Source organism: Malania oleifera, chromosome 10 (assembly GCF_029873635.1).
Source record: "Malania oleifera isolate guangnan ecotype guangnan chromosome 10, ASM2987363v1, whole genome shotgun sequence".
In the NCBI taxonomy this organism is placed as follows: domain Eukaryota; kingdom Viridiplantae; phylum Streptophyta; class Magnoliopsida; order Santalales; family Ximeniaceae; genus Malania; species Malania oleifera.
The window spans coordinates 88,142,294-88,169,315 of record NC_080426.1 but is presented as its reverse complement, the minus strand read 5'-3'; the positions used below and the strand labels follow the sequence as shown (position 1 = coordinate 88,169,315).

General features: G+C 38.7%; 1 protein-coding gene across 2 annotated transcripts; it reads right to left on the bottom strand.

Moving 5' to 3' along the window:
* Nucleotides 1-807: 807 nt before the first annotated feature.
* Nucleotides 808-23,610, bottom strand: LOC131165483 (FACT complex subunit SPT16-like). 2 transcript variants are annotated; one of them, XM_058123342.1, is made up of 3 exons: nucleotides 23,437-23,610; nucleotides 20,790-20,963; nucleotides 808-4,277 (listed from the first exon to the last, which is right to left on the bottom strand). In XM_058123342.1, the coding sequence occupies exon 3, from the start codon at nucleotides 4,252-4,254 to the stop codon at nucleotides 1,057-1,059; it is 3,198 nt and encodes a 1,065-aa protein (XP_057979325.1). In that variant the 5' UTR covers nucleotides 4,255-4,277; nucleotides 20,790-20,963; nucleotides 23,437-23,610; the 3' UTR covers nucleotides 808-1,056. The 2 variants fall into 2 exon arrangements, with proteins under 2 accessions (XP_057979325.1, XP_057979324.1); XM_058123341.1 differs by lacking the exon at nucleotides 20,790-20,963.
* Between the last annotated feature and the right edge of the window lie 3,412 nt (nucleotides 23,611-27,022).

Genomic DNA, 27,022 nt, shown 5'->3' with positions numbered 1-27,022 from the left:
TTTTTCAACACTCCAGCAGATACCAAGAACTTTACACCGGCAGAAAATCCCATGCACCACATAGCAAAAATTGTGATCAGAGAAAGGGAGAGAGTCTTACCTCGTCAGAGAAGAACGGTGAGCTGCTGGTGAAGATGATCAGTATGAGAAACTTGCTGGTGCAGACACGGACAAAGGAGGATGGAGGAGAGTGTTGGGCACCGGCGTGAGGAAAATAAAGATGGCCAAACACCCATTTTAGTGTCCAATGGTGAGTTGCATTAAGTAGGCTAAAATCATTAGTTTAACCTAGTCACCAAACAAAATGTACATTGAAGAAATAGCAGAAATCCACTAGTCCAAAAAAATAAAGAACAAAGAAAAGAGGATTATTCCCAGAAAAACTTAATAGATGACACCATGAAGCCAGTTCAGAATTGTTTTTGACTACCGCTTTGATTCTGGACAAAGAATTAAGACCTGGAAGCAGAAAAAACAGATCGCAAGTGATCTCTTTTTTCTAGCGTGCACATAATGATCCCAATCAGGCAAACATGGCATCCAAATTGGACGGATGAATGTGAACATTACTACTGAATCAGAGTATGTAAAAATGCTCTCACTAATTTATCACATGCAACAGCAACTTATTAACAGCCATAAAGTAAATGAAATCATTTTGAATCATGAGTTTTAAATTAGAGACACTTGAGGCATAACCAACACTGCCACCCACCCCTGCCAAAAAGAAAAAACCCACACATTATAGCTGAAGGAAAATTTTGAGAACAATATCCCTCCCGTCAAGTGAACCAAAAGATGACAACAGAAACACAACAGAGGACATCTTTCCGTAAAAATAATAATAATAAAAACACAGTTCATAATGACTATGATGCACCATCCATGCACCCTGCTTTGTGCCCAATACACGGGACAGAGAAACAAAACCTCCACCAGAACGATCCAATGGAGAGAGACAGTTGGGAGGTATGTTATAATTCACAGCATCGGTTCTGCTGCTAAATGTTAACCTGCCAAAACAATGACGAACATACAAGAGATCTCCTTTCATATCTACCTAAACTTAGCCCGCTTGGGGATGGCACCAGTAGAACCAGCTCGAGTTTTCCCAAAAATCTTCTTCCTTCTCTTCCTCTCGTCCTCACTTTCTGAGTCATCCCTCTTTTCCCTGTCTGCATTGCTTGCTTCCCTCTCCAACTCCTCCCATGTCTTTCCTTTCTCTTCCTCCGAGTCTTCCTCTGAACCCCCCTCCTCCTCATCCTCAGACTCAACCAGTGATTCACTGTCTGAATCTTCATCATCGGACTCCGACTCAGACTGCACATCTGATGGCTCATAACCTTGATCTGATTCCTCTGTCTTGTCAGAATCAGAATCAGTAGCATCCATATTCAAAAATTCCCATCCTCCATCATCTATGAAACTCTGCGGGTCATCTGTAATCGTCTTCAGAATCTGCCGCCAATTGAGATTCAGCCTGCTCTCATAATACTTAATGTCAGTGGTGTCAAGCCATTCCTTGATACCATCAAGTGAAGAGCATGGAATGGAGTCAATCCGAAATACATCCCGCTTGAAATCCTTGAATACTACAGTCATGTCAAAATTCTTCTGTCCAAGACCAACTCTCTCAAGATTTACAATCTCAATCTCACTTAAAGTAATCACAAGGAAAGGAGTCTCTATCAGCTCAACCAGGCAGCTTGAAGTTGGGACTATGAAAGCAGAAGCTTTATGGGGTACCCCATGAAAACCAAGCTCTCTCAATGGCTGATCAAACTCAAGATCAAGCCCTTGGGATTGGGACTGCCCCCAGAGGTCGTTCACCCGGTTCACAAAGCTCTGAAAATCAAGGTTGATTTTGTTCTTCCTATTCCTCTCTCGTTGCTCTTCTTCAATCTCATCTGGATCATAGGCAGATCTCTTTCCACCCCCCAAAGTCTGGACCACGTCCATAACCTCAATATAAAACTGAACATCCTTAGTTTTTTTATTTCCCACCATGATGTGATTGTGCAGATGAAAGTGAAGGAGAGTTATCATCTCTTTCTCTGCAGGCTGGAAAAATGCATGCTTGATGTTCCCATACATAATATCCACACGCTCCTCTTGCCTATTAGTAGAATACCGAAATCCATTTAAGTGAGCCTCTAGCGCACCAGGCAGCTTTCGTCCACGGCCACCAAAAACAGGACGGATCCAAAGGTCAAACAACTTTAAGGGCTTGAATTTGGTCCCTGCAAGTTGAAGTTTCTCTTGAGTAACCAAAGTTGCCCTCTCAGCTCTCTCTGACTCTCGTGCCATTACATTTCGACGAAGACTTTTAATTTGTTGTACTACTTCACTTATGTGCCTTGGGTCCTTGGAGCGGAAAGAGATTTCCTTTAGATAAATAGACCCTTGATACTTCAAAGAGTTAGAGTCATGAGGGTTAAAGGGGGTCCCAGGAACATTGAAGATTATGCGAATGTAGCAATTTCGATTCGTGTCCTGCTGACTGGAAACAGTCCTGACACTAGCAACATGGAAAGGTACCATGCTTCCATGAATTGGCAGTAGGATAGCCTCATTCTTCTGGTCAATTTGAATCATAAGACCTCTTGGAGGGGGTAGATCATTGACATTCTTATAAGCAATCAGATCGCTAGAAGTCTTAAGAGCAGCACGATTGTCTCCTGCTCCAGACCCTGCACCAGCTAGTCGGCGAGCAGTTTCTTCATTCTTCTGGCGAGCAAGTTCTGCCTGGTGCTGCCTCCGGACCTCCTCCTTCGATATCTCGTGGTTGTCTGACCTCAGAGTTGCCTTAGATAGATAGGCACCTGTGCTATTAACTTCAGCTTTTACTTTTGGCTGTTCTTCTTCTTCATCATCATCATTAAATGAGTAAGCTACATCCTTCACAGCTTTGGAACTCATTGAAGTCGCGATTTCAGGCTTTTCACCAATAATGACAGTATCTGCTAGCAACAGAGAAAATTTCTGGCTTTTTGGATTGTTGGCCTGGGCCTGCAAGTTCTGAAAACCCATTGAGACATTAAAGACCATGCCTGCTTTCAACACCCGATCATTCTTGGCATTAAGATTCAATCCTGACTCACGGAATTCAAGACCAATACCAGTCCCAGCAGATTTTGTCAGGCTGGCCACTAATTCAGGAGCATCCCTCTCAACAACAGAAACAGCAGCTTGATACACAGTACTAACAATTTTCCCAGGTTTCAACGCACTAATTGCTGCTTCATGTGCCTTGAGTAGAACCTCATAAGCCTTGCTCTGCACAGTATTAGCATCTATCAAAAATGTCCTGGCAAGATTGGAGCAGTAGCTGTTATATCTGGAACCAATTGCACAGATTATCACACTAGCAGAATCGTAGTAAAGATATTCATCATTGCTTGAAGCAGTAGGCCTAAGATCAAAATTCCCTCCACTTTGGAAGATCGGAGGATAGCAGATATCAATGTTTTCTGCCTTTAGTTTCACCTTGACTTTGGTGGGCTCTAATATGACCTTCTCTGTATCATCCATTAAAGACGAGTGAGTGACTTTCTTTTCCTCATCAATAACTTTCTCAAGCCTAGGAACCACAAAATTCTTCATCACAGAAGCAGTCAAGAATGCAGCCTTCTTCACTTTTGTAAGCTCACCAGTATCCTTGACAGAGAACAGATCAGACAACGCATTCGTCACATCCAAAATCTGGAAATTTGAACCCTTCAGCTTCTCAGCCCATGTCTCCAAAAGATTCCCTTCAGGAGCCTCTCTTGCTACGTGTCCAACAACAGGAGTATCAAGGCCATCCAACTTTGCTTGAGCAAGAATGGAATGAAATATAGCATCCATTGCGGCAGTTCCATCCTCAGTCTTAGCCTTAACGTGCATGATAACCTCCACATCCACAGCCTCCCGAGCAGATCTTTTAACAACTTCAAGCAAAGACACCTTCTTCTGGCTACATAAAAAGTGAATCTGCTTCTTCATAAAAACCATGATTGTCTCTGGGAACTCATATCCAAGCAACCAAATGTTCAAGGCCGAAGATTTCAGGTATCTCAGATCGTCAGAAGCCGGAGGTGTTGCTACTGCAAGGACATCAGAAGAGGCCCACAGATTGGATTTGTTCTCATTCCAATGTGAATATAAAGCTTTCATTCGCTTGCTGAAATTATCCAGATCAATAGCATATGCAGTTCCTGCCCCAGCAGCTTTCCCATTTCCAGGCTGGGCACTTCCATTCCGACGTTCTGGCATTGAAAGTTCTTTCCAGAATCACTCTGCACAGAAGAACAGCTCACGCCAATCATGAGATCAAAATAAAAATGTACCAGTTTACCTCTTCAAGAGCAGAAAGTTTTAACCAATCCTTTTCATTTTGTTCTTTAATTTTCAAAAGGTTGCATGTGTTATAGTCCCATTATATTTTCTTTTCCAAATAATTATACAGAGAGAGAGAGAGAGAGAGAGAGAGAGAGAGAGAGACGCAGTAAAATGTCCAAAAAAAAAAAGTAATCATTTTTAAGCATTTTTATTTCCTCCTTCACATTCTTCTCAAGAACCATAAAGAAAGAGGAGAGAATGAAATAAAAGAGACTAGAGGAATAAAAATAGGGCAGAGGACAGAGAACACAGATGGAGAAGAAAGAAGAAGAATGCAGGAGGAAAGAGAGAGAGAGACTAGGAAGTTTGAGAACACAGGAGGGAAGTTTATTACAGTTCTTAACTGTATTCTCCACACAATACACAAACAAAGCACTTCTACAGCCAACACTAAAAGCAAGATAATTACAAAATAATCCATAATTATAAAATAGCCCTCAAAAATTCAAAATAACACTAAATTAAATTGGGGTGCTTGGGTATCTCCATGGGAGACGAGGCTTCTCTTTGGGCACATGATTGCACATTTGTACATACAGCAGATTTTTTCTAGAAGTTCCTGCACCCTCCTGATTCCTATCACTCATCCCCTTAAACCCACCTGTGTAGATCCCTTTCAACCCTGCCCTCACTGATGGCTTCTATTGGCAAAGCCCTTCTGAGTGAATCTAGCCACTACACTGGCATTAACCTAAATGAACTCATGGCCATCCATCTTCTGACCTCTCCTTGACCCAAAAACAAGGAAAATAGCACCACAACAAAAGCAAATCATCAAAGGTGACAGCAAACAACAAAACTGGAGAAACTTGTTTGATCAAGATCCAATTCCACATTCAGAATGAAATACTTCAAATCCTCTTCTCAAGAATGAAAAACCATTGTGGCCCTCCTGCTGAAATCTTCAAAGTTCCAATCCAAGAAGTGGATTGACTCCCTCATCAGGAAAAATTTCCGGGCAACTGTTTACATATGTGAATACATCATTGAAAGTATTTGGAAAAAGGCTGAGGATATCAAAATATACTCACTAGCTTCGGTACATTTCATCTTAAAATTCATACAAGAAGATGCCAAACAATTGATCTTGGAAAATGGCCCTTGGTTCAGGAATAACCCTATCTTCCTCTCTCAATGGGATCCCAACTGAGTTCCACAGCGTCCTATTTGAAAAACTCCTAATCTGGGTGAAATTCTAACACATTCCATCAATCAATTACATTCCAGCTGGATTAAGCTATATCGCACGTGCTGTGGGAAAACTCCTGTACTTAATTCCTACACCAAACGCATAAGAAACCTCATCTGCCCTAGAATTTGTATAGAGTGCTAAGCAAAATGAGCTTCCAAACTTTGTTGACATCAAAATTCCAGATCGGAGCCTCCTTACTGTCAATGTTGAATGCACTTGGAAACTTATTAAGCGTGCAACTGCTCTGTCTTTTGGGCACACATCACAGCAGTGCAAGAACATGAAAGTATGGGTAGAGAAAGCTTGTGATGAGAATGTAAACTCTTAACTCCAAAGCAAAACCTCATGACCTCCAACCTGCTGGAAAAAATGAATCCAAACTAAGAGAAGCTCCTGCTGAAACTAGCTTCAAACGAGGCCTCAAAATGAATCTGAACTAAGAGAAAGCCTGTAATGAGAATGTAAGCTCTTAACTCCAAAGCTCCACCTCATGACCTCCAACCTGCCGGAGAAAAATGAATCTGAACTAAGAGAAGCTCCTGCTGAAACTAGCTTCAAACAAGGCTCAAAATCTCCCTTAAAGGGACCACCTCTGACAGAGAACCTTTTTTCCATTCTCAGCAAAACTGATGAGGGCATTGTTGGAAATATCCCTGACCCAGCGGTCAATAATGATAAGGCCTATTCCCAAGACTGCAGTACTGAGGTCAAGGAAGGAAAGCCTTCAACTGTACCCAATGACTAATTGTGATATGAACCGCCACCCCTAACACCGAAAAAAGCAAGGTTCTGAGCAAAAAAGAAGATTCTGAGCCTTTATCTTGTTCATCTAGCGGTCTCAAGAAAGACACGGTACCCTACAAACTCCTGGAGAGGACAAACAACTCACACATGGAGGGTTTGAGAAAAGGTAAACTCCCAAAAATCAGGTGAATGACATCTGCCTTCTACTGGAACATAAGAGGTCTTAGTGGCCCCATGGCCCCCATAAAGCAGGATGTTCTTGCATGCTCAGGAATTGGGGGTGATCAAGGGTCTTTCTGTTGGCAGGAAGGAGGTGGTCTCTAATCTCGAGTAATGATACTATGCTATTCCTCGAGAACAACACTGAAATTCCAAAAGGATATTATTATGCTGAAAATTTTTTAAATGACTTTAGGATTAAAGATCAACTTGTCCGAGAATGGAGGGACATGCATGTGGATGACAGGGTTCTAGAAAGGTATAAGGCCCTAGCAGTGATGGAGAACCACCCATGGACGATTTTAGATGTTCATATTGTATCTAGTTTTTTATATTTTAGTTTGGGCGAGTCGTTATTTTAGAAGTTTATTCCATTTAGGTTTATTTTGTGCATTTTAAGAATTTTAGGATTATTTTGTAATTTCTTGTTTTATTGGGGCCTTTATGTAAATATGTATTCTAGTTAGTAGTGGGTATAAGGGCTGGACATGTCAGCTATGGTACTGTTATTGTTTTGAATCAGATTGCAGTTTCCCTCTCTGTTTCTATCTCTCTCTCCCGCAGGTTCTGCTCTTCTTCTCCTTCTTCCTCCTCTTTTCTCTCTTCTGATTCTGTCTCTAAGCTCTGTTCTGTTCTGTTCTGTTCTTCCCCTTTCTGTTCTTCTTTTTCTGTTCTGCCTCCCCACTGCAGCTGCTGCTGCTTCTCTTCTTCTTCTTCTTCTTCTTCTCATCATCTTCTTCTTCTCCATCTTCTTCTAATTCTCTCAATTATATCCATAAATATAAATTCTAATATCTGTCCTACATCAAATTGGCATCAGAGCCTAATTCAATTCAGTTCCAGACTTCCCTGTTTCTGTTGTTCCATCATATTTGGAACTCCTACAACAATCTTCATTAAGGTTCATCCAAAATCTCAAACCACATCCACCCCATGACTGCAGTCTCTAACCGGCTCCATTGCTGCAATAGCAAGTCAGGAGTTGCAAGAGAATCCCAGAAAACAGAAGCACTCATCAGCCTGCAACTTTTCCAGGAAACTAAAGTCATGCTACTGGGTTTCAAAACCTTAATTTCCACCAACAAAACCACAACACCTCCCTTACCACCAAAATCAGACACCCCCAAAACACCACCCCTCAAAATTTCATCACCATAAGATCACCAGAGATGCGCCACACTCCAACTGAAAGCTTCCCAGTAGACTCCCCCCCAAATCCTCCATTTCCTGCAATTTTCTTCCTGCAGCCAACCTCACTGGAATCCCCAACCTCTGATCTGATTCCACTCAGAATCTCATCACCAGAAAAGCCCTGAAAGCGGCTCACACACCACACGCACCAGCCATGCAAGTGGGGAAGTTGCTGGACATTCCCTGTTTTGCTCAGATTCGCGAGAAATTGCTTCAAGCTTCAAGAATTTGGATTTTACCTGATATTTTGAAGCTTTCTGAGTGAATATTGAAGTACAAGCTTCGTTTGCATTCCTAAGGGAGAATACAGCCTAATTTTGGGCTGCTCAGCAAATTTCAGAGTTTTAAAGGTCTGCCAACATCCAAATTGATGCCTAGTTGCTGTGTTCTTAGATTTTACTGAAACAAATTGGTTATCTTCCGTGAGCTTTTGATGTTAAATTAAAGCAATTAATCTTGGATTGCTTTGTACATATTTTTGGAGGGTAAAATCAGTTTGCTATCATAGTTCTTGAAGCATCTGTGAGAAGTTGAAGTGAAATATTTGAAATCTCGAAACTACAAAATCAAGATGAGGAGATTTTGGTAACATTGTATGGACTTACACTACTTGGACTCCATACAAATTGAATTAATGTTGCTTATCTATTTGGTACTTGTTCGAGTTTGCATTGGTCCATATTTACTCTCTAGTTAGAAAAAAAATTTAAACAAAAATGAGTAAATTCCGTATATATTGTTCCTACATAGTTGGCAATTCTCCATTACTGGACCAACTGCGTAATCTTAGACAACTTTCTTCTAGTGTCACCAACTATTACCTTAAATTTAGAGACCTTATTTATCGGTGTGCTCTTAGTAAGGGACCTAGAATGGTAATTTAGTTCAAGAAAGTATTGAAGGATGAAATCAAAATGTTTATGATTATGTGAATTCAAAAATATCCCACTACTCTATCTCAGGCATACCACATGGCTTTGGAAGCTGAGAGATTTCTCCAGCCACCAGCCTATAACATCACTTCCCATCTTGAAGAATTTCATCTAGATCAATTTCTCCATGGTCATGTAGCATTCCAAGATCCTCACAAGATGTTCATGAGAAAACTCAAATTGTTGAGGATAAACAATCAAATATCAAAGTGCCAATGCAAATTCTTGTGTAATTGAGTATCATGAACATAAATGATTTGCATATTACTAGTGCACAATTTTTTGATTCCACAGTGGACGTGACTCACAAATCTTCTCAATGGGTCAGAAGGTAATCATAGGTTCACAAAAGATGTTCAAGGAAAAAATCAACTTGTTGATGATATCAAAAGTGCCCATCCAAATTGTTGCATAATAGAATATCATGACTGCATAAATGACATGCATATAATTAGTGCACAATTTTTTGATTCTTCTGTTGATGTGAGTCACGAATCTTCTCAAAATGAGGTGGTAGAGTTGTCTTTAGACCCTAAGCACTGTTGGGGCCTCTTGGCCACAGATGGACCTTAATTTTTCATCACACTTGGTTGTTGAAACTTGCAATGAACAGCAAGATGGGTTGCCAACTATTAGGACAGACATGCCTGTCAATGACCTTGCTCTTCAACCTCAATTTTCCATAACCTAGAGAACGAGGAACAATTGGCTGCTGTAGAGTTTGTTGAAAATTCTTCAATCATGGAACCTATTGTAGAAAATCCTCCTGAGATTATTTCTCCTCAACCCAGTAAAATTAGGCTTCCATCCCTTTCATCTTCTTCCTCGACATTTTCCTTGACCAATCTAGTGAAAATGCTGTCCATCATCTCAGAGTATGGACCGAATGCATATTCGCTTGAGCTGCCAATAGATTTGGATATTAAATTGATTTCTTGTTTGGAGGACTTGTTATTTTATCAGAGAACATAGCAGCCGTCTATGCTACTTGCAGTACAATCTGCTACATATCCTCCAATGATGATTGACAATGCAATGCAGATCGTGCCTCCCCCTGATTTGCCTACATGTTTGATTTTGTTCCCACACATGGAGCTAAAGCTACTACGCCATTACAAAACTCGAGGTCAAGTTTTCTCTAACAAGGGGAGTTTGATGAAGAACCACTAATGGGGGATTTTAAATGTTCATATTGTATCTAGTTTTTATATTTTAGTTTGGGGGAGTCTTGTCCTATTGTTATTTTTTCAGAAGTTTAGTCAACTTAGGTTTATATTTGTGTATTTAAGTATTTTAGGGTTATTTGTAATTTCTTGTTTTATTGGGGCCTTTATGTGAATATGTATTTTAGTTCGTAGTTTGTATAAGTGCTGGAGATGTAAGTTATTGTACAGTTATTGTTTTGAATCAGATTGCAACTCGAAGTCAAGTTTTCTCTAATAGGGGGAATTTCATGTTGTATCTAGCTTTTTACATTTTAGTTTGGGAGTCTTGTTATTTTATAAGTTTTGCTATTTTAGATGTTTGGTCAACTTAGGTTTATTTTTGTGTATTTAAGTATTTTAGGGTTATTTGTAATTTCGTGTTTTATTGAGGCCTTTATGTAAATGTGTTCTAGTTAGTAGTCGGTATAAGTGTTGGACATGTAAGTTATTGTACAATTATTTTCTCTAACAAGGGGAGTTTGATGAAGAACCACCAATGGAGGATTTTAAATGTTCATATTGTATCTAGTTTTTTTTTTTTTTTTTTAATATTTTAGCTTGAGTCTTGTTATTTTAGAAGTTTAGTCAACTTAGGTTTATTTTTGTGTATTTAAGTATTTTAGAGTTATTTGTAATTTCTTGTTTTATTGGGGCCTTTATGTAAATATGTGTTATAGTTAGTAGTCGGTATAAGTGCTGGACATGTAAGTTATCTTGTTTTGTTGGGGCCTTTAGGTAAATATGTGTTCTAGTTAGCAGTCGGTATAAGTGCTGGACATGTAAGTTATTGTACAGTTATTTTCTATAACAAGGGGAGTTTGATGAAGAACCACCAATGGCGGATTTTAAATGTTCATATTGTATCTAGTTTTAAATATTTTAGTTTGGGGGAGTCTTGTTATTTTAGAAGTTTAGTCAACTTAGGTCTATTTTTGTGTATTTAAGTATTTTAGGGTCATTTGTAATTTCTTGTTTTATTGGGGCCTTTATGTAAATATGTATTCTAGTTAGTAGTCGGTATAAGTGCTGGACATGTAAGTTATTGTTCATATTGTATCTAGTTTTTTATATTTTAGTTTGGTAGTCTTGTTATTTTAGAAGTTTAGTCAACTTAGGTTTATTTGTGTATATTTATGTATTTTAGGGTTATTTGTAATTTCTTCTTTTATTGGGGCCTTCATGTAAATATATATTCTAGTTAGTAAACAGTGTAAGTGCTGGACATGTAAGTTATTGTTCATATTGAATCTAGTTTTTTATATTTTAGTTTGGGAGAGTCTTGTAATTTTGGAAACTTAGTCAATTTAGGTTTTTTTTTGTGTATTTAAGTATTTTAGGGTCATTTGTAATTTCTTGTTTTATTGGGGCCTTCACGTAAATATGTATTCTAGTTAGTAGTCAGTATAAGTGCTGGACATGTAAGTTATTGTACAGTTATTGTTTTGAATCAGATTGTACTTCTTCTTCTTCTTTAAATTTTAGTTTGGGAGTCTAGTTATTTTAGAAGCCAAATTGCTTTCTTCTTTATATTTTAGTTTGGGAGAGTCTTGTTATTTTAGAAGTTTAGTCTTGTTATTTTAGAAGTCAGATTGCACTTCTAAATTTTCTTCTTCTAAGTCTTGTTATTTTAGAAGTTTAGTCAACTTAGGTTTATTTTTGTGGATTGAAGTATTTTAGAACTTAGGTTTATTTAACTTAGGTTTACTTCTTCTTCTTCTTCTCTTCTTCTCCTCCTCTTCTTCTAATTCTCTCAATTCTATCTATATATATAAATTCTAATATCTGTCCTACATCAAGCAGGTTGTGCCACCTTGGAGTGGCCAATCTCTAATCTAAGTCTCCCACTTGGTGGCAACCCCAATTCGGTAGTATACTGGGATCCTGTGATTGAGGGTTGATAAGAGATTAGAGGGCTGGAAAAAGACTTATTTATCCTTAGTAGGTCATACCACCCTCATTAGTGCAGCCCTTTCTAAATGTTCCTATCTACCTTCTATCCCTCTATAGATTGCCCAAGTGTGTTGCTAGGACCATTGCAAGATTATGCGTGACTTCCTTTAGTTTGTCTTTGGGAAGAATAAGAAAGATCTTGTTAGTTGGAAGGTGGCGAGTAGTCCAAAGTCAAAAGAAGCGATGGAGCCTGGTAATGTGGTTTCCAAAAACATCTCATAATAGGATAATGGTTGTGGAGGTTCCCCTTAGAAGTTAACTCTTTATGGCACCAAGTGATCAAAAGTATGGGGACTCATGAAGTGGTAATGTTTCTCATGCAAGCTCTTAGAAGTCCATGCCCCAAGTTGCTTGTCTTTAATTCCCCCTTACCCATTTCAAAGTAGGCATTGGGGATTCGATTGTAGGAGGATGTGTGAGTGGGTGAGAGTTCTTTGGACATAAAAGTGCCACTTTCCACCCTTCATAATGCACCTAATAGCACTTTTTTTCTCTTCCAAGGGTGGCTCACTTTCTAAGGATTTCCATTTTTTCAGGAATCACAAAGAAAGAGAGGTCAATGAGCTTTCCACCTTACTTATTTGGACCACTTTGTTCTAATCAATACGAGAGATGAAAAGGTTCAGGGTTTGGGAGGGTGATTCTTTGGGCATCTTCTCTACTAAATCTTTCTTTGCTCATCTCCTTAAATATCCTTCCCCAAGTCTTTCCCTTGGAGCCACATCATTTGGCAGGCTAAGGTTCCTTTCAAGGTTTGGACTTTCATGAGGACGGTGATGCTGAACAAGATTAACACACAATTTGTTACAATTCAAAAGGCCCTTGAAGTCCTTCTTCAAGACCCTTTGGATTAACACACGTATTGACGAGGCTTGGCATCTCTGCAGATGGAAGATTCCTTTTTGGTGAGATACTGGGGTTGAGGAAACAGTAGGAAGGGACAAGTTCTCTAGGGCAATACAATTTTGCTATCATGAGGACTGCATGGCTAGAGAGGAATGAGAGAGTTCTCAGGAACTGAACTACCTCTCCTTGTTTGTAGTAGGATAGGGCAGTGCACTTGGCCTCATTTGGGGTCCATTTCTTTGGATATTTTTGGGCAGCACTTGGTTAGGGATTTCATTATATTCACAAGGTGGATCACTAGATTCAGCAACAATTCTGCTTTTATATCCATTAGTAAGATTCGAATCGATTGGGAGTGGAATTGATATGAATCGTATGAATCAAATCACAAATCATAAGATTCTAAGAAGCAAGAACTATATCATAAATATAAAAGTTGAAGAATGGATTAGGGCTCGAAGGGACTTCATTCATTCATTCCACAGCAGAAAGTGAAGACACAAGCTGCCAGCTTTCTCTCTTGCCTTCAACCCAAATCTGTTCTTACCTACCTTCTTCACTCTTTGATGGTCGCACCATGGTCTTAAATTTCCACGAAATTGTTGAAATTTCCGTCGAAATTTCCGATTTCTGCCACCCTCGAAATCGAAATGGCAGTCGATTTCCGTCTTGCATAAGTTCCGTCGAAATCTCAATGAATCATCCGAAATTTATCAAAATCTCAAAATTTTAGCAAAACTTATCTAAATACGAAGAAATTCCGTCAAAATTCAAATGAGAAATTTAGGAGTGAAGTGAAATTTCTATCTTAATTTATTTTTTTTATGTTATCGAAACAAAAAAATTATTATAAGTGCTTTCAAAATTATGTGAAAAAAAAAAAAAAAAAACTTAAAATAACATTTTATTTAAACATTCATGTCTGAATTATCATCATATGTATAATAAATAATATTGAAATGATTTATGAATTTCATTTGTATTAACTAAATATGTTTAATGTACATTATCTTACAAATATGTTTGATACACGTACTATTTTACAACTTTTCCACCTCATACAAAACATAGATGTATTTAATTTGTAATATATTAGTCCTAAAACTTATATTATTATGTTTGTTAACCATTTCTAACGTTTCACAAAGAATTTCATGTTTTACTACTAATTTCCATTATTTTTTCAAATCAAAATCAAAATTGAAATTTCCGTCGAAATTTCCGTACTTTTGGAGCTTCGAAATTTGAGTCAAAATCGAAATTTAAGACCTTGGTCACACATAGGTAGCTTCTTCAACAGCCTCTCTCAACCTTTCTCTACCTCTAACAAGGTTCTTCAATGAATAACCCTCTCTCGATTGTATCTTTTCTCGAAAATTCCTTCCTATTTGATTTTCTCCTAGATGATGTGCATAAGAAGCACAAAAGATACTGAGCTGCTGCAATTTGTGCCCTGAGAAATTTCGTTGGATCTTTTAGACTGTCTAAAGCAACATGCTTTATTCTTATTGGCTGGAAGATAACCCGCTAGTAATGTTATTTCCTTCGAAAGGCACGTGGCTGTGGCTTTGTTATTTATGGGCAAAGACAGCTGGAATCATTTGAATCAAAGTCTTAAAATTTTATATAATAATTTCACAATTTATTTAATAAAATTTTATTATTTATTTAGGTGGTGCTGGCTATAGAATTGTATTTAATTATCCCTAAACCGGTGGCTAGCATGCAAGATGGCTGCAAAAGGGAGGACTAGCAAAGACGACGAAGCTTCTTCAAACAAAGATAGAGAGCAAACTCCGGTGACACAGCTTTTTTGCCCTTCTCTGTCCAACGAAGGTTCAAACTAGCTCTAGTGACACTGCTTTTTTGCTCTTATCTTTCAATCGAAGGTTCTTTGTATTATTACAAGAACGACAAGTGGAAATTGTCGAAAATGGAGGAATTGGGGGATGATGAATCAAAAATTGATATCGAGACAGCATTCACAATGGGAGGCCACTCTACTGTCAGGGTGGACCGTAAACTCTTTGCGCAATTGATTCTTCAATCATTCAGATCTTGGAGTTCGCCGGGAAACACTTTTCCTTCATCTTGATGAAGAGTTCAGAGTTTTAATGGATTATCACGTCCCTAGGGGTGCTTAGTGACAGAACTCGAGGACTCGAAGAGCTTATTCAAGGAGGCCTTAATCTCTAAGGCAAATGTGTTTGGGTCTCTATCAATTTGCAATTCAACAAGAGGGGGAGATTCATTCGCCTAGAGAAGGGTTCCCAAGAGGAAAGCATCAAACCCTATGTGTAGCTGGAGGCAAGAATAGTAAAGGTTGGAAAAAGTTCTTCAAAGCTCTCATGAAGCTTTCAACTATATCTAAGGAGGGACATGCTTTCCAATGTACAGAGTGTGACTCCTTGAACCTCATTAGCCACAAGATGCACATGAAGAGGCAGGGGCAGGAATCAAGGCAATCAAAAAAGCTGCCCTTCACAAACGTTGTCAGAACAACGCAAGGGAGGGGGGGTAGATTGTCTGAGAGTGGCGAATCCCTTGAATTCAAGGGCAAAAGGACAGGTTTCCTTTCCAATTTTCAAATATATTTCCTATTCCAACTTAGGGTGTGGGAAAGGGAGGATTGGGCCTGTCTTTAGCAAGCCACCCAAAACAGTGGCAAAATGGGTTGTTAAAGAAAAAAAAAGGGTGGGGGGTGGGGGGGATTGGGCCCAACCCAGTGCAAAAAGAATTTTTGCCCCTTCATGGACTTAAGGAAGTGGGCTCATTAATCCAAAGCCCACTGAGAATCACCTTGCTGGAAGGTGAATCACCTTCCTGTCTTTCTCTAGCTGCAGCAAGCATGGAAGGAGATAGACCCTCGGATAATTCTCTCAGAAAGTCTTCCAACCCAAAGACAGGAATGGCAATTCTAAAGAATCGTGTTCAAATTCGCCCCGAGGGGGGGGGGGGAGGAGAGGAGTCTAGCTAAAGGGGCGGCAAAGCACATAGCAGAAGGCGATTTGAAGAGAGACAGAATCAACTACCTGAATTATAAGTCTTTAACTCAAAAAGGCATTTGCTGCAGGTCTGAAGATGATCCATCAAGTAGTAAGAAAACTGAGTGCAGTGTTGATAAGGGTTTCTTCCTCCAATACTATCTGATTTTGAGGTAGCAAACGGGGATGGGAACGGTGATGATGAGTTAAAGTTCTCAGATTCGGAAGATGATTTAAGCAGTTTCTATGACTGAATGGTTTGTTGGTTGATCAGTTGAGAGCCGATTTAGACATGGAAGGATAAGTTGATTGGTTTCAACTCTCAAAGGTGTTTTTTCAAATGAAGGGGAGGAGATATCAAAGCAGAGCATAATTCCTCCACAAGAAACTCATCATTTCAGGAAGAGATCTCTCAATTGTCCTCTAACACTGAGCAAGTGGAGACTAAGGAATTGACTGAAAGTGGTCTTTGTCCCATGTTCTTGAGCCTATTCTTGATAAGGTGGACCTTGTTGGTATTCCTTTTGATGTTGGGAGGGGTATTGATGAAGACAGCCACTACTTTGGGTGATCCAAATTCATCTGGATCTAGCAAAGGTATTCTTTCCCTTCCTATGCAGTCCTCTTTTTCTTTTGATGCATTATGCAACGAGGGGGGGATTTGCTGGGGGTAGTGCCTCTATTTTTGGCTTTCGGGGTGGGGAGAGAGACTGCTGAGAGCCAAACAAGCTCCTGAATGACTTAAATTTGAAACTTGTGAGTTCTGCTGGAGTTGAGGTGAGACTAGGTTAGAGTCCTAAAACTTACGAGAGGAGAAAGAAGAGGGTTCAGGAAGAGTTAAAAATCTGACCTCTTCCATCAAATATGGGGGCAGAAAGAGTAAACGCGTTAGATTATGAAGATTGTCAATTGGAACGTTAGGGTATACGGGATGATAGGAAGAGAAGTTTGATTAGGGAGGTTTTGCTTGTTATCCAGATATTGTTTTGATCCAGGAGACTAAGCTTGAATTAGCTGATGGGGAGGTTGTTAGGGGAATTTGAGAAGGACACAATAAGGATTGGGCCTGTGTACCCTCTCAACGGTTGGCAGGTGGCATTCTTGTGTTGTGGGATACCCATATTATCTCCACAGTGGAAAGTCTAGAGGAATTTTTTTCTCTTTCTGCCTTGTAAAAAGTGATAGATTAGGGTCAATGGTGGGTTTCTTCAATGTGAGGTCCTTCTAGACCTGATTTGAGGAGTTCCTTTTGGGATGAGCTTTATTTCGTCTCTGGCTTTGGCTCCCCTAAGTGGACTGTGAGGGATGATTTCAACGCAGATAGGTTTCCTCAGGAAAAGATGGAGGGAAGTATGGTTACTCCAACTATGCAAAAGTTTGATTTTTTTAATGAGGAAAGCGGCTTGAGGGATATTCCTTCAAGTAATGCTAATTTTTCTTGGTCGGTGGGTGGAGCTAAGGTGATGGCTAGTAGACTTGATACGTTCTAGTTTTCTAGCAAGTGGGAGGACGAGTTCCCTAATCTATCCCAAGTCGCTCTACCTAGGTCCACCTCGGACCACTTTCCTATTTTGTTGGAATCAAGGAAGGTTTCTTGGTGCCTTACTCCCTCCAAGTTTGAAAACATGTGGCTGGATCACGATACTTTCCAGCCTTTGGTAAGGGATTCCTAGAGTGAGGAAGTGGACACGGGTTGAGAAAAATTTAGACTTATGAAGAAATTGAAGAGGTTGAAACAAAAATTGAAAGAGTGGAATAGGGAGGTGTTCGAAATAGGCTTAAAAAGACTAGTATTTTAGGAGAGTTAGTTGATATAGAAAGGAAGAAGTTATTAATCTCACAAGGGAAGAGTTAAAAAAAGTGTCCTTAAAGAACAAATTGGAAGAGCTGATTTTCAAGGAAATGAGAAGTTGGAGGTAGAAGAAAAAGTTTAAATGGGTAAGAGATGATGATTGTAATTCTAGACTTTTTCATAGGATAGCAAGTGGGAAAATGAGGGAAATTTTGATTAGGGAGCTAGAGGTGATAAGGGGGAAATTATCTCAGATAATAGTAGGACTGCATTAGAGATCCATCACCAATTCTTATTATATAATTCGTTTTCTGAGGAGGATTAAAATAGATCCATCAGCAATGGTGAAAGGGTTAGAGTGGGACCCTTTTTCTGATGATAAGATAGCTTAGTTAGAGGGGCTTTTTGAGGAAGAGGAAGTGAGGTCTGCCATCTTTGGGATGAAAGGGATAAAGCTCTAGGGCCAAACAATTTCAACCTGGCTGTCTTCCAAGAATGTTGGGTAGTGGTTAAGGATGACTTGATGAAGGTCTTTGATGAATTTTACTAGAATGGGATTTTTAAGCAAGAGTATTAATTCTACCTTTATAACTTTGGTGCCAAAGGAAAGCAAGGCTATCTAGATAAATGATGATAGACCTATTAGTCTAGTATCCATCATTTATAAAATAATCACTAAAGCACTAGCTAAAAGGTTGAGTGTGGTGCATGTAGTGCTTGAAAAGACTATCACTAAGGCCCAAAGTGCATTCATGGGGGGAAGACAGATCATGGATGCCATTATTATCATGAACGAAGTCATTGAGAATATTAGGAGAAGGAAGAAGAATGGGCTCAATTTTAAGTTGGACTTCGAGAAAGCATATGATAGGGTGAGTTGGAACTTCTTGGATAAGATTTCTATGAGGAAGGGCTTTGGAAAGAGATGGTGCAGTTGGATGAAAGGATGCTTTTCAAATGTGAATAATTTGGTGTTCTTGGTTTAGGGCTACAAGGAGGATTAAACAAAGGGACCCTTTCTCCCCTTTTTTGTTCATTTTAGTGGCAGATGTCTTAAGTAGGATGGTTGATAGGGCAGTGGCTAGAGGTTTAGTGAAAGGTGTAGGAGTAGGGAGGGAGGATGCACTGGTTTCGCACATTTAGTTTGCTAACGACACTATCTTTTTCTTAAGGATTATAGCCATCTTTTTTAAATATTTTGGGGCTTCTCCTCCATATTTTTAAAAGGGTATCGAGGCTTAAGATTATTATGAGGAAGAGTGGTATCGCAGCTATTAATAAGGCTATGGAGCGCATGAAGGAGCTATCCTCGAAGGCAGGGTGCATTCATTGGATTGGCCGTTATACTAGTTAGGGTTTCCTTAGGGGGTAACCCTAGATTTGCAAGTTTTCGAGATCTGGTTGTCTAAAGAGTGACTAAGCATTTAGATGGGTGGAAGTGTGCTCTTTTTTCTCCAGGAGGTAGGATTATTCTCATTCAGGCTTGTCTTTCTAGTATCTCACTGTATTTTCTTTCCATTTTCAAAATTCCTACCGGGGTTGCTGATAAGGCTGAGAGAATTACGAGATATTCTCTTCTGTCAAGGGTTAGGGGTTTAAGGGACACCATTTGGTGAGGTGAAGGTGGTTTGTAGGTCTAAATGGGAGGGTGGGTTGGGTCTCAGAAATTTGGTGTCTAAAAACATGGCTCTCTTGGCCAAATGGCTTTCCTGCTACAGGATTCTTCCTTATGGCATAAAGTTGTTAAAAGCAAGTTTGGACATGATGAGAATGGGTGGGATATTAATTTGGGTCTTAGATGTTCTTTGAGAAGTCTGTGGAAAGCTATTTCTCAAATTTATCCCCTCTTTATTCCCCATACTAATTTTTGGCTGGGTAGGGATTGCAATACCCGATTTTGGAAAGACCTTTGGTTGGGGAATGTTGTTTTGTACACCTCTTTCCCTCACCTATTTCATTTGAGCTCAAGATATGAAGGATCCATTTCTTCTTTTATTCTAGAGTTGCATGATCCTTTACCTTCATGGGATTTTCACTTCCGGAGATCCTTGAATAATAGGGAGATGGAAGAGTTATCCTTTCATTTTGTTTGGGTCTCTTTGGAAGCTGATAGCCGATCTAGATCCTTGGATGCCTCGGGGTTTTATTCCTGCAAATCTTCTTGTGAGTCCTTGACAAGTACTAATCTTTCTTTTCCTCTCTATAAAACTATTTGGAAGACCAAAGTCCCCCCCCCCCTCCCTAAAATCAAAGCTTTCTCTGGTTGGTTGTGCTTAATAGAATTGTTGCAGATTAGGAGACCTTTGAAAGCTCACCCTCTGGATGTATGTATATTTCGTTTAACTGTCAGAAACTGCTCCATATCTTGTCATGCATTGTGGTTTTTCTTGGAGGGTATGGAACAAATTAATTAATTATTTTGGAGAATGATGGTTTTGACCAAAGATAGTGGAGTTTTTGGCAATTCATTTTTTCGTTTTTGGTAGGAAAAAGAAAGGTAAAGAGTTATGGAGATGTGCTTTCTTTGCAGTATTTTGGGGCCCATGGATGGAACTAAACGTGCTTATTTTCTTACGGAAGAAGCTGTCATTTCTGTTGGTTTGGGAGAAGATTTACTATTGTTGCTTTGGTGTGTGGGTAATGGGAACTCCAAGGGGGTGTTTTTTCGAATATTCAGCACGATTGGCATTCCCTGTTGACTTATTAGGGCGTGCTGATTATTATGGATTGTTTTTCGTGCTTTTTGGTTTTTTCCTTTTTGCTTTTTCTGAGGTAACCCAGAGTGTGGAAACGAGATGTCTTACCCTCCTGTTTGTATATTCTTAATCTATCAATGAATTTCTTGTGTTATCCAAAAAAATTATTATTTAAAATATATAAATTTTATTTTTGAATATTTTAAAATAAAAATTAAATTCCCATAAGGCTTATGCCCCAACATCTTGAGGCTTACGCTTCACCTCAGCCAGGGTAAAATATCTCTCTTACAGCTGGGGTAAAACGCCTCAGTTTATGCCTTCGCCTTCTCAAATGCGCATCATGTCCTTGTCACATGTTCATGTATGTACTTCTTAGATATATAATTAAGAATCAGTAAAGTATTATCCATTGCTTTCGCAATGATCATCTATTCATTCCAAAGTTGAGTTCATCACTCGGTCACTAAACCTTCAAAGCGAACTATGACAAATAGACAATAGAAAGGCCCCCTTTTTTTTTGTCAACAACAATAACAAGCCTTAAGTCCCACTAGTGGGGTCGCCTATATGAATCTTTTTTATTATGGAAAGTAAAATTCAAGTCATCTTTCAGAAGAAAAAAACACAAAAATAAACAAGAGATTAAATTGCCAACCTGGGTTTGTTCGACACTCAGCTGCTGCAACTAGTGCATTCTACAGATTTGTAAACAATCATTTATCTTCAATGATTTCAGGTATCATACAATGCTGGATATCCCTCTTAGGGTGATAAATATAAGCTCATATAATACTGGCACTGGATGGGGTGAAAACTTGAATAAATCAATCTATAGAAAAATTACACGATGTCAGCAAAAGCTAATAAGAGACAATTTGATTCATTTTTTTCTGTTTTGGTCACTGCCATTGATACTGATCAGACAACTGTTTTTTTTTAAAAATGCACACGCATAACATGTACCAATCATAACTGATCCTTTCCTGACCTTTTAAATCATTACAAATCTATTTCAATTGACGATAAATCATCCAACTGTAAGATTTATCATACCCCTACTGTACCAAGAATGGAAGCAATGTCCATAATTAAAGGTGCATTTCAAACTTATAGCTCTTTAACAGACGCAATGACAATTGCAGATCATCCAAAACTAATGAAAATGGATGAAATCTTATGATCCCTGGTAAAATCCACTTGCAAGATGCCTCTGCATGGTCCTAGAAATTTTTATTGCAAAGATTGATTATGCTAAAATGATTGCCAGTCATACATAATTACACTGTGCAGCATCATTTAATTTAAACTAACAATAAAATTCAAAACCAGAAGACAGTTTCTATCAGTCCCACTAGGTGGGGTCGGCTAAATGAATTTTCAGCCAATTTATGCGATCATGGATCATTTCTTTTGATAGATTCAAGAATATTAAATCCTTATTCACTATCTCCTCTCAAGTTATTTTAGGTCTACCCCTACCCCTTCTACTGCCCCCCATAGTAACTAAGTCACTCTTCCTTACAGGTGCACTATGTGGCCTACGTTGCAGGTGTCCATACCATCTGAGTCGTCCCTCCTTTATCTTATCTTTTATAAGAGCTACATCTAACTTACCACGAATATGTTCATTCCTTAATTTATCTTTCAATGTTAGTGCAATACTAACGTTAACAAAAATTCTAAGATTTTAATAAAATTCAAAACTAATAATAATAACCCAAAATAATTTAATCCAAAATAACCTCCCCCTAATCCCCATGGCAGCAATGTCAACAAAAATCCCTCCAGTATCATCTGTTGCAAAACATTAAAGCCTCCCAAAAACTCCAACGGCTGGTGCAATGTCCCATCAAAATTGACAAATCCTCCAGCAACAACAAATTCAAAATAACAAAATAGCACCTTTTAATCGGCCATGAGAAAATAAACTTCTAGGAACTTCTTATGTGACATCCTGCCTCATAAAAGGGTCGCCAGCAATTTAAAACAGAACCCCTGGTTTGTCTCCTTAGGATTCCAACGGCAATAAACAGATGCTAGAAAGTGATCGAGACATGGCTCGGGCTGTAATTCAAACGAGAAAAGATTTTGGGAAGCCATGATCTAGGAATCAAAGTCCATACAACAACAACAACAACAACAAACCAAGCCTCAAGTCCCACAAGATGGAGTCGGCCAATTTACTTGGTAAGGATTCATAATTCATATCATAAAAAATTAAAAAAATAATAATAATAATAAAAAAATGAACCAGAATAAATGAGCAATCCTGTGAGATCAGTAAATGAGTCTGGAAATGGGGGTGAAATCTCGCATCAAATTCCTCTGAAAATTCCATCACGTGTATATAAAAATGAATTTTTATACAAAGTACTTAAGACATTCCAAAGAGGGGCTTAAAAGCTTTAAACTCAACCACTGACCACTTATGATAGCCACATAACCACTCCACATTTGATATCATGCTAAACTACACAAATGATTTTATTTACTTTACATTTTTGTAACTCATTCATCCCAAAACACCAAATTTACACTTTTTTTAAAAGCAAAAATGGAAGAGACATAACAATATCATACAGGTATACAGTGGTAGAAAAAACGCAAGTGCGCCTCCATCAATAATGACAAAGTTATCTTCGTTGTCAAGATATCATATAATTGATTACTAAGAGGTTATTAGATTCAAAAATAAGTTAAAATATAAAAAAGGAATAAACTTGCCGCAACAATATCAAATACAATCTCAAGGAAGTTGAAACATAAGCAATGTCACATATTCAAGTAAAAATTATTTTTTTTTCTAATTTTTGATGAACTGACACATAAGAACTTCAAATAGTTTCCTTTCTTCGATCAACTCACAAAATCCTTCCAACCGGCTGTGCAGGTCCAATGCCCAGGATCAAACACAAACACATTAAACAGGTCAAATAGGAAATGCATACGAGAATAGAAAGAAAAATACGACATAATCTACAACAAAGAGCTATAAAAATTCATGAACCGCGATCAGACCAAAAAAATTAAACAGGCAAATTAGAGACCAGGATCAAACACAAACACATTCACGCATGATTCAAAAGAGGCTACTAGAATCAATAGGCCTCAGCAACAGCAACCCAAAATTCAAGTTTCCAATAGATTTACAGGAATCAAAACTTGTTACTAATGGAGGAACAGGTCTTCCCTGAACACCCTCATCCTCCCCAACCCTGGATAATCGAGGGGCTGAATCCAATCAAAACACAAAAACTCCGAAAACCGTAAATTTTCAGCAGGAGAAAATTCAGAGAACTCACATCTACGTTTCGGCGATGTAGTCGGACGAAGTTGTCGCCGAAAAACGAAGCTTCCTTTGCGTCGGAGATCGCAGTCGAACATAAAGAGTTGAGAGAGAAAACTACTTGACCGAAATCCATTGACGCGAATTGAAGTAGCCCGTGGCCATCCTAATATTTTAAGCTTGTCCCAAACACAGCTTAAGCCAAATAAAATTTTAAAAAGATTAAAAAAAAAACTTTAATATTTTCCCCTAAATTTGTTAAATCAGGTGTAAATTGTTATATATCATTTTGTCTAGCAAACTATGGAAAATAATATATAATATAAAAATATCTCTATTTTAAAAAGAGACGAAAAACTCTTTTAAAATATAATTGTAAAAAAATATATGAATAAAAATATCCTTATTTTTTAAAATAAATTTCACAGATGATGAATTTCACGTTTTAGATTTATTAATTTGGATAGATTTATAAAAAACTAAATATAATTTGTTATTACATATTATTTAAATACACATAAATCTAAATCTAAAACTACTCCTAAATAAAAGACTAACACTCTTCAAAAAATAGTCAAAAAGAGGGGTTTATTACAAACTATGGAGGTTTATTAACAAAAAAGAGGGGTTTATTACAAACATTGGAGCTCTGTTCTCCCAAACTTGTTCTCCAAACTTGTTCTGCCTCACAAAAGGGAAGGCAGTCCCTTATATAAAGGTTCTGAGACCTCGAAACTTATACGATAAGCAAACATCGAAAGAGATATAAAGCAAACATGATAAAGACATAAAGATGGACGACGACATAAAGCAAAGTCGATGAAGACTTTTGTGGCGTCGACTGACAACTGACAAAGACAACTGACAACAGACATAAATAAAGGTGACAACACATGGGCGGCTGCATTTGTGCGAGAGTGACCCACCTCCTTTAATTATGCAACAAACTCTTGACTTTAAGCCAACAACTCTGACATACAAGCAAACTTATGATACAAGTAGACAACAGCGGCCCACCATTGTGGACTTTAGGAGATAATAATACATAAAGTAGACGTGGCCAGCCATTATGGACTTCAGTGAGATGGCGAGAGGTTGAGGTTGACGTAGTCTTCATCCGTGATCTGTCCATGGATCGGATGGTAGTAGGTCTTCTGCTTCCATGGGTTGTCTTCATCATCTGTATCCACAGGATCTGGATCAGGAGGGTGCTTGTCAGGTGGCTTTGGAGCAGGAATCTCATCTGGAATTGCCGTGACGAGCTCGGAACAGAACTTCAGATCATTCATTTTGCAGAGATGGTTCAGCAGTGAGGGTTTGTAGCTTGGCCATGTAGAAAGGTTGTATAGCGTATCCCATTCATAGGCTTAATTTTGGGAGCATAGGAGGCTTTTGGTCGGATTGTAAAAATATAGCCTTTGTAGAATGAAGATACTGTGTACTGCGGCTGCATCAGCTGGGTCCATCTTCCAGAGGTTATGGTTACCCATGAGGGTAGTCAGTTTCTTTCTCCATGTGAAGAGCGGATCAAACAGCTGGAGGAAGGTCCAGAACAGGGACTTCTTGTTGGCTGGATCATGAAGATGGGTATGCGTCTCTTGTAGAGGGAGGAATACAGCATGTACCTGCAAAACAGAAAGATACCATAGATACCATAATACATGAGTATTGAAGGATGACGGCTTGATGACGTAGGGATTGAGGAATGGATATGCTGGGAAGGTTTGGTGATGTTCGATAGCCTTAGCATAGTGGTAGCAGAAGGGCTGTGCATAGAACTTGATTTTGGAGACATCAATGGTTTCTGGAGGTATTTCTGGCGGGAAATGAATCTGGGTAGAAGCACTGAGATAGAGGATATCTAGTGGTGATGATGAGGATGAGGCCATGAGAATCAGTGGTATGGCTCGGTGTTTGGATATGAGGAAGGATGTTTTCCGGGGGCGAGATAACATATCAGCGAGGACATTATGATCGCCTTTTATATGCTTCACGGAGAAGTCATATCGGGAAAACCATTCTTTCAGTTTGAGAATCAGGGAGAATCTTGTTCCGAAATTCAAGCATCTTTGGGAAAGATGAATTATCCATTTCGACTGTGAAATGCTTTGATCTGACGTAGAAGTCAAATTTTTGAATTCCATTTTTCACCGCAATTATCTCTTTAAACACAGTGTGATAGTGCTTCTGGGAATCTTTGAATTCTCCACCTGCGTGTCCACAATAGGTTCTTTTGTTATCCTTATCTTCAAGAAGTAGGGCACCCCAATAATGATCACTGGCGTCTAACTAGAGGATAAGATTGCCGGTGGATGGAATAGTCAGAGGCGGTGGATCCTTGGTAGCTTTTTTCAGGTACTTGATAGCATTTGTCTGGTCAGGGCCCCATGGGGGTGATTTCTTTTTTAACAGCTGTGACAGGGAGCTGGTATAATGACTCGCATGCGAGATGAAGTCTCTGATGTAATTAATTATGCCAAGGAATTGTTGAATTTCTTTGACAAAAAGATTAGCATCTGGAAACTGCAATAATTGCTCTGCGAGATGTGGACTTGGACAGATAGTTCTGTGGGAAATTTTCATCCCAAGAAAATCAATTTCTTTTTGTCCAATCACGCTTTTCTTTTTTGATAACATTATCCCGTACTTTGATACCAGCTGGTGGAAATGTTCAAGAAGGTGATGGTGTTCTGCAAGACTTTTTGAAAACAATAATATATCATCAATGTAAATCAGGGTACTGTGCAGGATAGGATTAAAAATCCTAATCATCGCCTTTTGAAACAGTGACGGCGCAATCTTTAAATCGAAGGGCAAAACTATCCATTGGAATTGTTCATTCGGAATACAGAACGCTGTCTTGTATCTATCATCTGGGTGAATGCCGAGTTGCCAAAAAGCACCTTTCAGATCGAACTTTGAAAATAATTCTATCTCAGCAAGATGGATGAATTGTGTTCTGGCTTTTGGAATAGGGAACCTATCATCCCTGATGAACATATTCAACGACTTGTAATTAATAACTAATCTCTTTTTTCCTCTGATCTTTTCTGATCTTTTTTCAACATAAAATGCTTGACATGCCCAAGAGGAATTGGTTGGTTCAATGAGACCTTGTTTCAATAAAGAATAGCATTCTTCTCTGGATAGCTTGAGGTCTGATGGAGTCATTCCCGGATGGGTAGCCTTGGTCTGACTAACATCTTCATTGAGCTTGAAGGGAATGTGGATGAAAAAAATCTGGATTTTTCCAGAGTGGATGATCATGAATGAACTGATCATGACTTTTGGCACATAATCTGAGAAGTTTATTTTGAATGGGCTGAAAATCTGGAGGAGAATACGAAAGAGAATAGATTTTGTTTGTCTGGGTAAAAGGCTTGAATTCTCTTTTGTACTTAATTCCAGTGGGAAAAATCCTTAAGGATTTTGAAAGACAATAAACATCTCATCCTAATAAAACATCTTTTTGAGGAAGAGGACTACCGATAACCTGAGTCCAAATGATGCAATTAGGGAGGAGTTTAATCCCAATTTTCGTTTTAGAAATCAAGGTAGTGTAGACACCCTATTTTTGCCCTAACCAAATAGAACAAAGGGTT

Excerpts from the sequence above, each read along its gene's own strand:
- LOC131165483 (XM_058123342.1), bottom strand. The coding sequence starts at position 4,254 with ATGCCAGAACGTCGGAATGGAAGTGCCCAGCCTGGAAATGGGAAAGCT.